The following is a 17,626-nucleotide window of genomic DNA, read 5'->3' as shown; positions in this document are numbered from 1 at the left end:
GGTGGAAATTGCTACAGAGGAGAAACACTGCCAGAACAACAAAATTTTGCTAACTGGTCTGTGTTGAAGGGATGCCTGGCTGTGCCATCTAAGGGCCTTGGTGGGACAATGCAAATTCCTTGAAATTCTGCAAGTATGATAGTTTGTTTATAGTGTTCCTGTAATTTGATGGCAATTTAAAAATAATTTTGGCAAAGTGTTTGACATCAGTAAAAATGTTCAGATCTTAACTTCCAAATAAACACAGGCTCTTGTAAATATGGACAAAGGTAAGGGCACCATAGAGTATCACAGTAAGAGATCCAAGACTGTGCCAATAGATGTTAATTTCAAGGAAGCACTAATTTCCTTTTCCTGTTTTTCAAGAATTTTTATGTGTAGGAGAAATGCCCCTGCTGCATAAACATTTTTTAAAATAATGTCTTTAAAGGGCATGAACAAGTGCCTGAATCCAAATGTTTTGCTAGTACTTAAAGACTCTTTGTTTAACTCTTGCTTCCTTTTTTTCCCCCCTTCTTTTTAGCATAGCTATAATATGGCTGGAGCCAAGATCAGTATAGGGCAAATGTGGTCAAAAACCAATAATAAAATAATATCTGCCTGTCCATCATAACCTGGTCTATTTTCCTGCCTAATTTAGCTTAAAAGAATAAAAGAGCCAGAGCAGGAAGAGGAAAGGATCATTTTCTTTCCTCTGGAGCTACAAGAGGGCAATTTGATCCCAGGCTTGGGTTCACTTCTCACCATATTTCCTTTGGGAACATTTGTCATTCTTCTTCAGGGGAAAAAAGAATCACCATGTGATATTTGTTTCTGAGAACATCATTTGGAGGTGGCAGTCATGTGTGCTGGGTGTGTGGACTGTATCTGGCTCTCTGGATAAATAGAGGAGAACATTTGGTGTAAAGAGGCTAAAATGGACCCACAGACAAGGGCTGGAGCACCTCTTAACTGCAAGGTGATCTGACATCAGTTACAGAATTAATAAAATTCTTTGTGTGTGTTTTTGGGGATGCACAAAGCTCTTGGGGGAGATGCTGGAACCCTGGATGCTGAGAATGTTAAACTTTCTGTGCTGAGAGGCTCTGATCCTTAAGAGAACATTACATTTGACCTGAGGCCATGGAGAAGGCTTCCAAAATTGATTCATAGCACTGGGATTATGGGTGTGCAGTTTGAATAGAAGTGTGTGATATCATAGGGTGGAAAACTTACAGTTTAAGGTTTTAGAATATAGTAACATATTTAAAGCAAGATGGAGGTTTTATGGCAGTGGCTGGTCCTTCTTCTTTACCTTCTTCTCCATGAGTTTGGGTGGTGTTTTGTAATTGGACAGAAAAGTCCACATTGCAGGGCATGAGGGATTAGTTATTAGGTTAAAAGTAAAAATCATTTAGGTGTCATTTCTTAATTGGATAATTTAGTCCTAAGAGACCTTGTAGGGAAAGAGAGTTAGGCATTTTGTAGCTTGTTAGTAGAATGCTGTAGAACTCACAACTTGTAGGACTGTGATATAGATAAGAAATAATAAACATTTGGGCCCGAATATGAAATACCATCTCTAGTGCTTCAATTCCGACCTTGAGAGTGGCAGAAAAGAAGTTAAAGAGTTGACACTTGGGAAGATTAAACTGTAACTTTTGAGGTGATGGGGTAGGAAAAGCAGTTCTTTGGCCCAGGCTCCCACTAGGACAGGGAGCTGAGGATCAGGGAAGGAACCATGGTCTGTTTGATGCTGGGATGCTGCCTGGCCTTTCCATGCTCCATGCAAGACTGGGCAAGGCTCTGCTTTCCCACTGCTTTAGCTGTGCTTTTAAGGAAGGATTGTAGAGCATCTGGCCCTCAGCTAGAGAGTCAGGAGGCAGGAAATGCCTTTGTGCAGCCTTTGCCAGCTGTGGTTTCTGGTATGTTGGTGGGTGGGTTCTCAACATGTCCATCTTGATAAGAAAATGCCTAAAGCCAGGCCCCGCTCATCCTTCATCAAAGGATCATTTTCCTTATCTCCAGTTTCAATTAAATGTGGAGTTTCTAAAAACAAAAAGGCACCGTGCTCTTCTCACAGCCACATTTAACCTTTTAAGCCTTGTTTTGTGCACCAGGAGTAACTCAGTTACAGCTGAGGATCAGGGCTTATCTTCCCAGTTCAATCAATGCCTCTTGACTTTCTCCAAAGAATCTTGTATCCCCTGGAATTCTGCATGTCATATCTTATCATATGTGAGAAGCCTTTTTCAGGGAATATTTTAGAGGACAAAAACATAACAGAAGGTTATAATGGTTGAAAAATTGTCCCTATTTTGTTTTTGTAAATTATAAAAATGTAAACATAAAAATAGTCTCCTGTCTAGTCAATATTATTACTCATATTTTTCCTACTAAGGAAGAATGGAGAAAGAAAACATCCCATAATTTGGTTGGGTTATTTGAGACGTATATAGTCTGGGTTTTGTTTTTTTAAGAAGTACACTTTTAAAAAATGTGTTTGGGATTCAAATGGAAGGGTGTGGACAAAGCTGGGGTTTGGAAAAAAGACTGTATTTAAGAAGAATGCATTTTAAATAATGCTGATAGAAATAAAATACCAGCGAAGGATCTACACTTGTTTCTTTTCTGTACAGTTTCTACACTCTCAAAATATCTATTATCTATTAATCTTTGGGTTCAGAATTGGTCCAGGCCGGCTGTTTTTGTATAAGTTCCTAAGTGTTGTGGGTGTTAACTTAAATTGCACCAAGTGGTGCAGGAGCCTTTGTCCATGGTGGTGTTCAGAGAGGCAGGACCTGCTGCTCGTCCCTTCCCACTGCCAAAGGGGGGCATCTCCTCTGGGAATTGCTCCAGTTTCTCCCAGCTCTGTATTTCCAACATTAAAAAACAGCTAAGTTAAATCACAGAACATCACAGAAATGGATGTTAGCTTACTCTTTGCCAGACCAAAATGAATTTGAATTGAACAAGTGGTTCAATGCTTCCATCCTGCTTTTAGGTTCTTCCTTGGCATTTGGAGCTGAAGGGATTTTTCTACTTTATTTGTGTTCTGAAATACTTTCTTAGTCTTAAGGGCAGAATTTCACAGCAGCTTTGGTGTAAATAAATGAACGCTGCGGAAAAAGCTGCAAACCTTTCCCAAAAGAAAAAAAAATGCTCTCAAGTATTAGAAGTGCTTGAATTCCTGTAAGTTTTTGAAAATGCTTCTGATTTCTTTATTTCAGACTTTTCTGAAATGTTTATTTTAATATTTTTGAAGAGCCCTAGTGAACTAAAATGTCTGGTGGCCATTTTAATGAGATATTTCTAATTATTCCCATGGAAACCTTGACATGTCACAAGCTCTCTAAGTGTGAGGATGATGCCTTAAGGACAGGGTTGTCTTCAGTTGCCTGTGCTTTGGAATGATAGAAAATTCACTTTCTGGAAGTAAGTTGTTTAGATTGGAAGGGTAAGAAGTTCCTGTTATAGTGGCTAATTTTGGGAGGAGGTTTGTAATACTGCATATGCTTTAATCTCTCCTGAACCTCCAAATCCTGTAAGAGCCTTTGCAGGAGGAGTTCCTGGAATCCTTCCCATCCCATGAGGTTTATTCATAAAATGTGACACTCTGAAGCCATGTCTCAGGGCACAAAACACCATCAGGGCATGAAAGAATGGCCACAGCTCTAAAACTCAGGCTGCAGCTTTTGGCAGATCTTGAAGGGGAGGTTTGCCATTGGAAAAAGGAAATTATTTTTCTTTGTAGCCAGTGGTTGATATTTCGCTTTGCAAACTGGACTGCTACTGAATCTTCTCATTGCTATTTTATTTAAACCTCCTTGAAGACAAGTCTGTCTGTTTTGGGGAAGGCTACATTTCTCTTAAGCCTCTCATTGCCAGTTTCTCCAATTTTTTCAGTTTCTATGAGGAGCTGAGTTTAAAGGGGGGATATTGGTTAGTGGCAGGTTGCAGAGAATGCAAACCTATCCCAGCCAGTGAGGGCTGACAAGGATTTCTTTTATATTTAGTGGGGGAAAAGGGGATTTTCCTGTTCTTTGAGGAGCAAAAGAACAGCTGGGGTTCAGAGCTTTTCTTGCAGCACACCAGAAACCCCTACAGGGTGGTGCAAGTTTGGCAAAGTGCAGTGACATGGCAGACCCAGGAGATGCACAGGGATGCTGATCCTTGCGAGAGTGGTCAAGCCACTGGGTTCCAGAGATGCTGAGAGGGAAGGAATTCAGCATTTTCCAGTTGCCTTAAACACTCACAGCTGCTTTTCCTGCTATCATCTGTCACTGCAGGTGGGAAGAAACCAGGGACTTGAGAGCTGGCTCAGACCTGTCCTGTCCTGGTGGTGTCAGGTATGGCCAGAGAGCCATTTTCCAGGAGAAGCTAGGAAGCAGATTTGGAGTGCCTAAAATCAGAGTTGTTCACATGGTGTTTTTATAAATTATAACAGCTTCCAGGTACTTCAGTGTAGAAATAAGGATTAGCACTTGAGTATGCAAAGAAAAAATATAGTTGGGTCGTTTATTGCACTAAATTTAAGTAATTTAAGATCTCAGATCATCATGCCCTTGATACACATGCTGTGATGCCATCACTGAACATTTATGACAGAATAAATTAATTTGGAAAAGGCTTTTGAGATCAAATCCAACCTATGACCACGTACCACAGTGAATTAGACCATGGTACTGAGAGCCACGTCCAGCCTTTTCTTACTCACCTCCAGGGATGGTGACTCCACCAGCTCCCTGCATGCTGATCACCTTTCTAATGGTCTAATCACAGAAAGGTCTCATGAGTGAAGAAATTTCTCCCAATTTTCTGTGAAGAAATTCCTCCCAATGCCCAACCTAAACCCCCCCTGGAGCAGCTTGAGACTATGTCCTGTGCTATGGTGATTCAGTTTTAATTTCTTGGTGCCCTTTTATGTCTATCACCACGCAATAAATCACTTTTTTCTTCTTTTGAAAGCCTGCAAGGCCTGGATGGGGCAGAGCCCCAGCAGAGCAGGCGGAGAGGAATTCTGCGTGCAGGGAGAACTCTGCTCCATGGCCCAGGTGCAGTGGGGTTTGCATTTTTTCCTTTTCCCACTGCTTTCCTCTAAAACGTTAGGGGTGAGCCGTGGCTGGAGGCAAGAATCCAGCCTTGATAGAGCACTGTCCTGATCTGATATGACAGGACTTGTGGAAGTGTTCAGCCCCTACCCTTTGTTGCTTTCAAGAGGGAAATCCTGTTAGATTGTACAGATGAGACTTGGAAGAGTTCATATTTAGGTTTCCCTAAAATGAAAAGAAAGGAAAGAAATCTTTTTTGTGTGTGTGGTTCTGTTTTGGTCTTCTTTGTTGGAAAAAGAGGTGTTGGATGTATCCTGTTTCTTGAGTAGTCCATGGAGTGTTGCACATCTAATACCATTTAATGTCCTGTTTGGTTCCTCCCTGGAGGAAGCTAGCAAGGCTTGCTGCACAGGGAGAGTAAGTTGGATGTTGCTAGCTCATCTTGGAAACTAAAAATGGGTTGGGATGGGAGTGCTAAGGAGATTTATCAGACAGGAGCTGTGTCTCAAAGTCAGTGTGGAGATGAATGTGCTGCTGGAACCTCTGCAGTGAGCCATGGAAGGAAGGAGCAACAGAGACAGTTCAGATCCACCCTCTGCCAGTTTGCTAAAGTGGATTTGAATGAAACTGAATGTACAACTAGCTCCTAATTTCCAATGAGTTTTTGTGTGGGTTTAGCAATCTGATTCCTGTCAAGCCCAATGACTGTCATATTGACGCAAATACCAGGCAATATTTAGAAAATTTAGGAAAGGTATTTTGCCAAGCAAGAGAAAAAAACCCCAGCCCCTCTCTTTTAACATGCATTCCTGTAGGAATCAGAAATACAGAAGAAAGGGGAAAAGCATACTGAAGTGTTGACCATTCTAACAAAAATCATACTGTACTGTTCTTTTTTTGGAATTATTTTTTTTAAGTTTTCTGCTGGCTGGAGGCTTTTGAAGGAAAGAAAAGACTCATCTTCTGTCTTGAATTAACTTAGTTAATGATTAACAGAGCAGTGCAGTATGTGTGGTGCCTTTTAATTAAATCAGAAGAGACATGATTTGGACAAGATTTTAGTTTCACTTTGAAAGTTATTAAATAAACTGACACTGTTTGCTCTCCAAAAGTTCCTGGGAGCATCCGGTTAGCTGGTAATCCCTGTGCAGCCAGTGAAATAAAGCTGCTCCTAAAACACCTAAGGGCCAGCACCAGATATTAAAAATGACTGGTCCAGTCAGACAGGGTTGCATAATTGAGCATTAACCTGCATGGAGCAGGGGCCTGGGCTGAGGATCCACTTTCAGTTGAGGGATAAAAAAGGTCCAAACTGAGTGTTTCTGGTCAAGTTTGCATTTTGAATACCTCTGAGCTGTTCAAGTGGCATAAACTGTTGAACAGTTGGTGCCTTTGGTGGAGTTTGGATGGCTTTTGCTGAGTTTATGGGGTTGTTTGTGAAGTGAGATCCTGACTGGCGCATGTGTAAATGACCGATTTACAGGTCATTTATGGACACCTTCCTGTACCAAAATCTCCTGTCTTACGATACTCTGAATTTTACCGCTCACCAGTTAAATTCGGAGTATCGTAAGACAGGGGATTTTGGTACAGGAATGTCTCCATAAATTGGCCCAGCTGGAAAAGCTCTTCGCCTCCCAGAGCTGTTTTCATGTGTGCACACATTCATATAAAACTCTCCCAGCAGTGAAGGATCAAGCCCAAAGCCTGGATTCAGACAGGACCAAGACACTGGATGCTCTTGCTGGCATGCAGTGGCACACAGGGGTGAACAGATCCAACATTTCACACTCTGAGCTTGCTGTTGTTTACTGATCTGTCTGCTCAGGAGCTGTGGCTGAGGCCTCCACCCATGCCCTCTCAGCAGTAAAATCAAGGCAGGGCCTATTTTGCCTGGAGATGCATCCATCATCTGTGTTTGTATCACACCTACCACATTGTGGCTCCTTCTGACTTTTGTGGCCAAGCTTGAAGTGAGTAGTTGTCTTTGCAGCATGCCTCCAATATTTTAAAAACAACAATAATCTCATATTAAAACCTGTTGTTGAAATTACCTATTGCCAGGAACAGTTGGGGCAAAGAGAGCTTACATCTGCATTACTGGCAGCTTTATGCAGCTTTCTGTTTTGTGGGCTCTGCAAGTATTATCCTACATGGCTGTGAGCAGAAGTGCTTCAAGTCTGGGCTTTGAGTGTTATTCTTCACACTGGTAAAGCTGAAATTTATTAATAGCCATTGTGATTCGGGTATAAATGAGAGAGAGCAAATTTTAAAGTTTGAAAGCCAAAATGATTGATTGTTTTTTATTGCTGTGAAAACTGCCATGTGTCCCTGAAATGCATAAACCAGAAAAGAATGGGCATGGAATTGAGTGGGGAGAGAAATGGGCTCCTGCTCAGAGCAGGAGGGCACCAGAGTCTGTCCCCCACCTGTGCCAGGGCATAGGGAGAAGTGATAAAGCCTTTGTGATTGCTTCCCTCTCACACTTTCCTCCATTCCAGTTGTCTGGTGACCAGAAATTATCTGTATCCTGGTGGTTTTATCCTGGACTGTTGTTTGGATCTCCATGTTTATTTGGAAACAGTGAAAACATGACAGAAAACAAAAGCTGTGCTTTGGTGGAAATGGTCTCTCACACCCAGGAAATATGATGCTGCTTTATTTCTGGATTTCCCCATAAATGACTGATAGAGAATGCAAACACCAGCAAATATGGTTTTCTATTCGAGTTTCAATTTACAGTGATAGCTCTTCTTGGAAGATGATTTTAACACTTGTCTTGTAGTTTGTTTTGTTTATTGTTTCATCCATACATGCAGTCAGTAACTTCTCCATGTGAGAAGCAGGATAATATTACCTCAAAAACTGAGGACAGTCAGAGAAAATTGAATTCTCTTCCAAAATCCATCCTGTCTCAGCAAAGCAGGCATCAGATAGGACTGAATGCTGCATGGACTCTACATGGGTCTTATCTGGAGCTCCATATTTTGGATGTGTTTATAATTGTGGGCTGCAGGCTCTTGCATTCTAATGTACAAGGCTTGTGCTCCCAATCCTGCAAAACCTGTCTATGCAAATAGTTCTGTTTTCTGATAAGACATTTGCTACCTGATAATGTGTCAGTGTGAACATGCAAATTCTGCTTGTGTGTGGCTCCATGATTTGCACATGCAGATGCCCAAACCCACATATTTCAATTTGAGTATGTATTTTAATACATAAATCCACATACATAGCTGGGTACTCATAGGTTTCATTGAACATGTTAAATTTTTTGACACTGCTGCTCTTTATAGGCACCCAAGTAGTTATAGATATGGGATGGAGTTAAAGAATAAAGGGAAGAATAGATATCATAGCTGTAGGATGGATTCTTAGTCTTGAATCTTGAAAGAGTTTGGCTTTTGTGGCCAAGCTTGAAGTGAATAGTTATCTTTGCAGCATGCCTCCAATATTTTAAAAATAACAATAATCTCATATAAAACCATTCAATTTGTTGAAATTACCTATTGCCAGGAACAGCTGGGGCAAAGAGAACTTTGATCTACATTATTGGCAGCTGAGTTTCATTGAACACATTAAATTTTTTGACACTGTTGCTCTTTATGGGCACCCAAGTAGTTATAAATATGGGATAGAGTTAGAGAATGAAGGGAAGAATAGATATCATAGCTGTAGGATGGATTCTTAGTCCTGAATCCTGAAAGAGCTTGGAAAACTTATGACTGGGAAATGGCAGAATCTCCTTCACTTGGGATACTTACAGCTTGACTTGGAAAAAATATATATAGTAAGAGACAGCTCAGCATTATTTGATGACAAAGTGCATAGTCTTGTTTTTGTAAGTGCTCAAGAGATACACTCCAAGAGATCATGTATGAGCTGCCAGACTTTACCTTCAGCAAGTGATTTAATACACAAAGTGTCGCTCATCTGTGAAATAAATTCCCTGCTCACATGCCAGTGTCCTAGAAGGAAATCTCCAAGGATGGTGAATGCAGATGCTTTTTGCCCTGTGAGATGCATCCACTGAGTTCCCTGCAGTGAACTCTATTGGGGCATTTCAGAACAGACCTTAAAAAAACCAGCAGAGTTTGTCTGCTCCGTGAGAACATGAAAGAAACTGTGGCATCTTTCATTTTCCCAGGGAGGGAACAGTTAAAAATATTCTTCAAATAAGGAGCAGATGTTAATGTCATTAGAATGGATTTTCATAAAAAACAGTTGTTCTCTTGCAAAATGCCAGTAGCTCTGCAAATTTTTCTGCAAGTCTGCCTGCTTCTTTCAGACTTGTGGCACAGACAAAGGGCAGTGCAGGGAGAGCTATTTACTGTCTCTGAAACCAATCAGGTGTGTTTCTGTAAGCTTCCTGTTTTAAAATTGCCTCAACATGGACCAAACCGCTAAAGAAACATGAAGGTATTTGAATAACAGGACAAGAGCAGTGAGCATCACAGAGAATTCCCTGTTGGCAAATAGGTACAGAGAGGAATAAGCTACATATGGAAAGTAATGGTCTGGACATGTGCCTCTGTCAGGTTCTAAATTCACTGTCATTTCAAAAGAAACAAAGGTTCACAGGCTTTTTTGATCAGCTCACTGAAAACTCTGCCTTGCTTGCAGGAATGGTTAAAGTAAAAATAACAAACAAAATATTAAGTGGCTCTCTGGATGACCTCTGGACATTCTTATTGTTAGTATGAGTAGACATTGGAACCTCCCTGTAATAATTTCCTTTTTGGAAAGCTCTCATGTCTCCTTCCTCCTCCTCATTTCACTGCTTTTAATGGTCAGAAAATAGGAAAGGCCTTGTAGTTCCTTTCCTTGCTGCAAGAGATGACCTTACACTGCTGGAGCCATTTGCCTTGAGTTCATTGGCATGAATGACACCTCACAAGTGCTCTGGTGTGGTTAGCATTTGTTTGCTCCAGTTTTTTTTTTTTCCTCTTTCTAGGGTCTTCCTTGGGGGTTTTGGTGTCCTAGATCTCTGAAGCATCAGGACATACAAGGAATGCAGGTTGAGACACGTCAGTTTTTGTGCTTTAGGTGCCCATGTGAATTTTTGAGATTATCTGGGAGGTGATTTGCCTCTTCCTGCTCCATATGCAAGATCTTCACCTCAGGGCCACAGTGTACTGAAAGTATCCCTCTTGGTTAAGGTGCTGAAGTAAACAACAAACATTTGGCTTCCAAATATTCAAGGGATTATGAAGTGCAAGGATCTATAGCCGCTTCAGATCCTCTTGCTCCCACTTCTTTTCCTCTATAGCTGCTTCAGATCCTGCTCCCACTTCTTTTCCAAGGGGTTGCAACATGGCACAATGTGTTTCAGCATCTTTCAGGGGAGCCAGTTCTGCTGTAAGCTTAGGGACCTGCTGGATTCACACACAGCTGGATTCACACACAGCTGAATTCACAGAATTTCACTCACAGAAACACTGGGTTGGAAGAGATCTTCAAGATCATTGAGTCCAGCCCATGGCCTGACATCACCTCAGCTAGACCCAGGCTTTGTTAAACACACCCAGGGATGGTGACTCCACCACCTAACCAGCCAGCCATTCCAGAGCTTTATCATCCCTTCCATGAAAACTTTTTCCTAATATCCAACCTATATCTCTCCTGAAGCAGTTTGACACTGTGACCTCTGGTTCTGTTAGTGCTGCTCTCCATAAAGCACAGGATTGTTACTTTTCACAAAGAATCTATCTCATTAAAAGTGGAGAGAGAGTTTTTGGGAGGAAAAAAGAACCAGTTAAGGCCTATGGGACTTAAGCAGAGCTTGAATTAATATCAGTGTCCCTAGCAAAGTGCAGCTGTTGGATTCTGGAAAGCTCTGAGGAAAGAGGAGTCAGGGTTGCTGCTCCCCTGGCCGTGCATTGTCCATGGCTCTGTGCAGAGGGTGGCCTGGGTGTCACCCCAAGGTGAGAGTGCCACCTGCTGAACCCCATGTTCCTCCCCACAGACAGGACAGCTCACAGCAGACATTTCCCTTTGGGATGCTGATCCATCCACACCCAGTCTGGTAATTTATGAGGGGTAACAAGATCACAGCCTGGGGTGGAAGAGCTGCAGGACAGCACAGTGAGTGGTTCCAGTTTGCTCACATTTTTGGGCTTTGAGGGGAAAGGGTATGAGAGCCAAGCATATGAAACTGGTAAATGATGGTGCTTCCATTTAAATCTGTTTGCATTTCTATTTCCTGCCCTGCTCACATGGAAGAACACTGAGGACAGACAGTGTGTTAGGCTGGGTTCAGCTCCAGTCCTGGTTTTAATCCTGTTGTGAAACAAAAGATGGTTTTACCTTGACTGCAAATTGAGCATGCAGCACCTCCCCACCTCCCTGGATTTGTTTGTGTTTAAAAATCACCCTCAGTCTTGAGCTGTCTGATGTAGCCTGACCTTTCATGAGTTAGACTGGATGAAAGTGCCTGCACAATGCTTAGGCAGTGATTTACTATCAAAAGGGAGCACTGCTCCCTGCACCATTATTTTATATCTGGGTGCTCTCATCTCTCAGCAGGCTGGAATGTGACTTTCCTGTGAGCAAGCACTTGTAAAAACACCTCTGTGCAGTGCTGAGCTGCTCGGATGAGCTGCCTGAACAGAATCCCTTCTTGTGAAAGCTGAATGGGAAGCAAGAGTTTGTCAGGCAGCTTGAGCAGCTGGGGAATCTGCAGGAATTTCTGTAACTGGGGGCCCAGAAATGAGGAGGAGGATCTATTAGAGAAAATACAGTAAAAAAAAAATAATCATAGGATCACAGAGCAGAGGGGAGGGGGATATGAGAGAGATAATGAGCTTGACAACAGGCAAATACAGAGTGTCATTCCAGGAGCTGCAGCACCAACCAAATGGTTAACCTGTGGGCTGGAAAGAGCATCCAATGAGCCTCACATGCCTGAAAGGATAATGGCATTTTTATTATCTCATTCCACGCCCTGATCATCCGTCCATTTGCTCCCTGGAGCTGCCAGCAGCTTGCACTGATTCATCCTCTGCAGACATGATCAGCAGATCACACTGCAGGCAGAACTTGTCCAGCCTTTCCAAGTGAGTGGCCAGTGTGTTATATCTGTATGGATTCAGCCTTTTGGTGCTGGGGTGGTGCAAATGGCAAGGGGAACAGAACAGCTGGGAAGCTGGCTGAACTGGGAAATATGCAACAGATTGGGTTATTTTGCTTCTTTTTTGCTATATTGTGCTCTGTTGTCTAAAATCTTTGTATTCATGCATTTCTTTTACCTGGATTGCAGGTAAGAGAACTGGCTGCTAGTTGGAGTTCTGTTGGTGGGAAGTTTGCAGAAGTTTCATAGTTAGTGTGAAAGCTTTCGCATAACTCAGATTGCTTAATTCACTGAGTAAATACAGTCCTCATGGCACATTCATGCCTGAATGTGGAAGGAAAAGCAAGAGGAGAAAATCAATTAGCCTGAGTAATATTGCCAGTAATACAATCTGCTTTATTCCTGTCCTGTATTGTTTTTGTATTGTAAAGCAGACCTGTATTTGTCTGCTTTATGAGTTGATGGGTAGGAAACAGGGCACTGCTATGTTTCTAAATTGCTGTGATTTATATAAGGGGTTTGGTTTAAAGCTTGGGAGAGGTTTTGAAGAGCAACTGGGATTTCTATGCCTGTTTTTAGAGTTTCCAGGATGAAATCCTGTGCTCTTGGAGGGAGAGGGAGCTCAGGGATTTCTGAAACTCAGCCCCTCCAAGAAGTCCCTTCCAGGAATCTGAAATCCTTCCTTGTGATTTCAGAAACTGGATAATAAATAATAATTTAACTAAGGGCATGTCAGATGGCATTTTTTTGTGTGGTATTCTGTGGTGAAACACAGCCACAAGCCACAGTAGCCAGCCCTCCCATAGTTCCGTATGGGAACAGGGAGCGCCAATTTCTCTGTACTCACTGCAAGGGGAAAGCAAGGGAGGGGAAAGGGCAAAGTGGATGAGATTTGGACACTTTAGTGATTATGTAATCATAATTATATATATATAAAATCATGTATAATTATATAATTGCCTTGTGATACCTGATGTGGGGAGCTGGCCCTGAGTCCAGGCTGGACCTCTGAGGTGACCTTGAAATCCTTTCTAGTCTGTGCTGGACCTGGTTTAATGAGGTGTGAGGGTCTGGCTGTTTTGTTTAAAATACTGGGGACCACTGGATATCCTTGCTGGGAGATATTCTCCTCAAGTCCCTTTTGGGCAGGAGAGGGAACCAGCAGTGTGCTGCCTTTATACTTGGCATATCTGATGTGTTGGGGGAGTAAAAGCTGGGAGCAAAGCCTTAGCTTGAGTGTGAAGTGAGTTCACTATAATCAGTGAAATTCCGCCTTAGTGAAAACAATCCTTTTCTCTTGAAGTATGGGTAGCTACTGTAGTGTTGTTTTGCTGCATTTTGAGAGTCCTGGGTCCTGTAACAGCTTCTAACAAAAGCAGACACACCTTGAAAACCAGACATGGGTTTCTTTTGTCAAGACTCACAGGAGCATGCTTGGGGAAGAAAAGCAAAGTTCTCTTTGGCAAGGACTCTGAAGAGAACTCAAATGTGTGGCCAGAACTTGGAAACTGATTTATTTCCTTGTAACAAACATCTCCATGACCTCAGGCCAAAAGAGGGAAGACACCTTTAGCATTACCCACAAAGGCTTCTTCAAAGCATTGCTCAGAGAAATAAATACATGATGAAATACTGCCCTTCCCAGGCTGAGGCATAACGTAATCATTCCAAGGGCTCATGGCTTCTCATTGCAGGGGAAAAGAAAAGGAGTATTAAAATCCTTATAAGTTCACTCTCTGGAGACTCTCCAGGGAAAAGGAGGAGGCTGTTATTGCATTATTTTGAATGAGGTACAATGTGATTGTTAACTTCTTGCAAATGTCCTCTAATGGCCCCTTTATATGATCATTTCATCTGCGTCGCTTAAAGATATTTTCTGTGCTTTCAGTGGACTTGTGGTATTTGTAGAAAATTCTGTAATTGCTGAATATAATCCTGTTAGCATTTGATACACTAGAAATTAAAAGCAGAAGCTCTCAGTGGAGCCAAGAAATTCTGGTTGGCCTGAAAACATGAAGTCTGTTTAATGAATGTATAGGGATTGGCTTGGCTTGCTGTGCTGGACACTAAAGTGTTTACTGTGCAAGTTCCTAGAGAAAACAGAAGTTCTCTTTGCCAACAGGTACAATATTTTCTTCCAGCAAATGATAAGTTCTGTTCAAACTTCAGTTTGGTTGTTGGAAGCTCAGTTTTTTGCAGAATTTTCTTTGTATTGTAGGTTATCTTTTCTGTATCTTGGCTGGATGCTCAAGACTGATTTCAGCTAATTTTTTAGGAGAAGAGAGGGGTTTAAGAGGACTCCTCCACAGATAGCAGTGGTGTTGGTGGCACTGCGTTGTCTGGTTAATTCTGCTCCAAAAATTGATGCTGTTAATTTTAACTTGAAGCTTTCTTCTTCTTCTGTTCTTCTCTTTTGACCATGCTCCTTATCCCTGTTCCTCAGTGGGCAAAGGCCTGGATCCTTAATTTGTAAAAGACTTTTTACACTGCTGAGGTAATACAAGAAGGACATAACTACAACAAGATATATGAAGATGTTTGCCCATAGTGAGGTTATTTTTCTGGTTTGGAAGCAAAGAATCCCAGTCTCAATTTCTGAAAGTGGCTCTTCCCCAGCAGGGACAAGTCTACATGAAGAACTGAAACATTTTTGAGTGGGGATTTCTGTGGCAGCGAAAGGACAGGTCTATAGGAAACCTCAGTGAAAGATGTTGTTTTCAGCATAAGAAAAGCTCTCAGGAGCACAAAGCTGGAGTGGAGTTTGGAGCATCCACCCCAGTCTCAATTTGAGACTGTGAGCATCAAGCATCTAAAGTTTTGTCAGAGAACAAGTGACTGGGAAGAGTTTTATAAAAATTCTGAGCTAAATTCTCTATCCTGTGCAAGCCTTGGTTCAGGCCAGGAACTTGCTGTGAGTCCAAATGCCTCAAATGAGCTGTGAGAACTGCTTCTGATGAAAGGTAAATTTAGTAAAACCTAAGAAATATGGGAGAGTTTTGGCCGGAACTCTTTCAGAATGGTTCAGAGCAGAGCTGGTTATGAGTTCATGTCAGGTTTCTGAAATTGGCTTTGTCTAAATTAAAAGAATAGGAAATACTTTATTTTAAAATTTTTTTTCTACACTTTCTACATAAGAAATTAGTGAGTTTTTGTAAATAAAAATTTCTGAGTTTTGAAAATCTTTTGATTCCAATTCACCTACCTTTCAAAGAGAAAAGTAAAAAGAAAGAACACTTACATGAAAGATTTACTTTCCTGTTCCAGGCTGAATTAAAAAAAAAAGAAAAAACCAGCCCTGAACATTTTCCATATCACTTCACTCTGACAAGGGTTTTTGCTTCTGCTTCAGCAAAACTAGAAAATTCATTGTTAGTGCAGATCTTTAATACAGATAGCTCCTCCACAGCCACACTGTTGGCATAGGTGTTCAACCAGTGCAGGATGGGGGTGGTAGAGCTTTATCCTGCTTCTTCATACCCCTGCCTTCCCCCTTCCCGCCAAACCTGCGCTGCCCATCCACCCTCTTCCCAATTCAGAGTAAATCAGGAAAAACTCAGGGAAATTCTCTGGTGATTGCTTCAGGCCCTTGTTGCTTCTCAGTTCATATATATGTACGTATTTCCATATAAAGCAGATGAAGTCAATTATATCCAGTAAATTAAATCCAATGCTTAAAAATGTAACCAAGAAAAACACTTCCATCAGTCACTGAAATGATTGAAACATAGAGGCTCAACTTACAGTAACTTTTCACTCTATCCACATTTTACTTTGTAAAAAACATTTGAAAAACCCTTCATTGCACTATTTTCATGTACTGACTATTTGATTTATATTTTGGGATGTGTAAGCTCTTAAATGTGGTGAAAAAGTCTCCTTGAGTTCAGTAAGGCAGCTTGCATGTACAAGTGGCTGCAGAGCCAAGTTTATAATTATATCTCTGTATAATGTTAGCCTTCATACATTTATCCATTCCAGTTTTAATTCTCCATTTCATAAAATCTATGATCAAATTTTGGAGCCCAAGCTAAGCTGATGCTGTCCTTTTTAATTTAGGACTCAGCCCTTTTATTCTCCTTCTGTGCTTTCCTTTTATTCGCTGCTTTCTTTTTGTGCTGATGTGCAGCACATATTGTTAAAGGCACTTATTAGAGCCGGAATTTTACAGCATGGAGACTGTCCAAATAAGGGAAAAAAATATCCCTTTATTGGTGAGGTAAGAGAAATCAGGCAGTGGATGATTTTTTTTTTTGCTGATTGAGAGGGATAAGGTGCGGTTTGGCAGGTATCGCATTGGTTTGGCATTTGCTGACACGGTTCCTCTTTTCTGCAGCTCAAATCCTTTGCAGGGCAGGCAGGGAGGGCTTCCCCCGCTCGCCCTTTTGCTTTGCCCTCCCCTTTTCCTTCTCCTTTTCACGAGTGCTCAGCTGCTGCTGTGCAGTCTCACCCTGACACTCAAGCTGGATGTGGTAACGAGGCGTTTTTGTGAGTCCAGCAGTGCAATGCTGTAATCACCTTTTTGGGGAACAGCAAGCACTTTGGAAAACTCTTTTCCATGTGGGTTTCTTTTTTTACCTCTAAAGCATTTAAGCAGTTTGTGAAGCTGTCAGAAAAATCACACTGTACTCCAAAGTATTTCAATGCAATTTCTCTCTTCTCCAAAACCCACTATTGAAGTAAAGTACTAGCTACAAGATTTAGCTGATGGCTCATCTGTTTTTTCCTTCCAATTGCTTTGGATGTGCATATTGAATTCCAGAGATGAGCAGCACATCCCAGGCTTAAGTACAGGCTTCACATCTGAACTCAATGTATTTCCTTGACTTTTAGGCTGAATTATGGTGAACAAAGTTTCAAATGAGGGCAGAAGCTGGAGTTTTGGGTTTTTTGTTCCTCAGTCTCTGTTTATCTCTTGGAAAAAGAATACTAAGCCATGTATTGGCTCAGCCTAAATTCACTTTGTGCTGCAGGAGACTGAAACTGATGTAAAGTAGCTGCCCCCTTTCCACCTGGTGCTCAGGTGTTTCTTTCATTGTAGGAGGTATAATGGTTAACTTAATCACTAATACCCAGTTTTCTCTGTCACTCTTTTGCTTATTTTCTTCTGAATACTGTACATTTGCTGGAATCACTTGTGAAGCCATTTTTTTCCTCTGCTCTCCACCATAGTAATCCTAGAGTACATATCCTGGCATAATTGAGGTTAGCTTACAGTATGGAAAGGATGTGAAAGACAAATGGATGATAATAAAGCAGAAAAGGAAAATAAACAGCTTTATTAGCAGGGGTTGGAGGTACCAGTTTACATTAAGCAAAATATACAGATACACCATTAGGTGTGGGCTACTCCCAAAAGCTTAATAAACAAATTTTGGGGGGGGTGATTGGTAGGGTTTGGGGTTTTATTTATGCAAGATGCTTATTTGTATTCAGACCCTTCACCAGGCAGCATTTCTCTGGAAGATCAGGGACTTGGCTAACTCTGTCTTCTTTTTTAATTTCCATCCATCACTTTTCTGCATACCTT

General features: G+C 41.5%; 1 protein-coding gene across 6 annotated transcripts in view; it reads left to right on the top strand.

The window, feature by feature from the left end:
* The window catches only part of CALD1 (caldesmon 1), a 162,172-nt gene that overhangs the window by 104,609 nt on the left and 39,937 nt on the right, over window positions 1-17,626 (top strand). The window contains exon 1 of one of the 6 annotated variants that reach the window (XM_058022075.1): window positions 11,966-12,085. The exons of the other annotated variants lie outside the window; for them this stretch is intronic. Coding sequence (XP_057878058.1) covers window positions 12,039-12,085 — 47 coding nt within the window. The 5' untranslated portion in view covers window positions 11,966-12,038. Of the gene's footprint in view, window positions 1-11,965; window positions 12,086-17,626 lie in introns of those variants that run through there. 6 annotated transcript variants of the gene reach the window in all.

This window comes from Melospiza georgiana, chromosome 4 (genome assembly GCF_028018845.1).
Source record: "Melospiza georgiana isolate bMelGeo1 chromosome 4, bMelGeo1.pri, whole genome shotgun sequence".
In the NCBI taxonomy this organism is placed as follows: Eukaryota; Metazoa; Chordata; class Aves; order Passeriformes; family Passerellidae; genus Melospiza; species Melospiza georgiana.
Note: the sequence above shows the minus strand (reverse complement) of the source record. Positions and strands in the feature narration are given on the sequence as shown.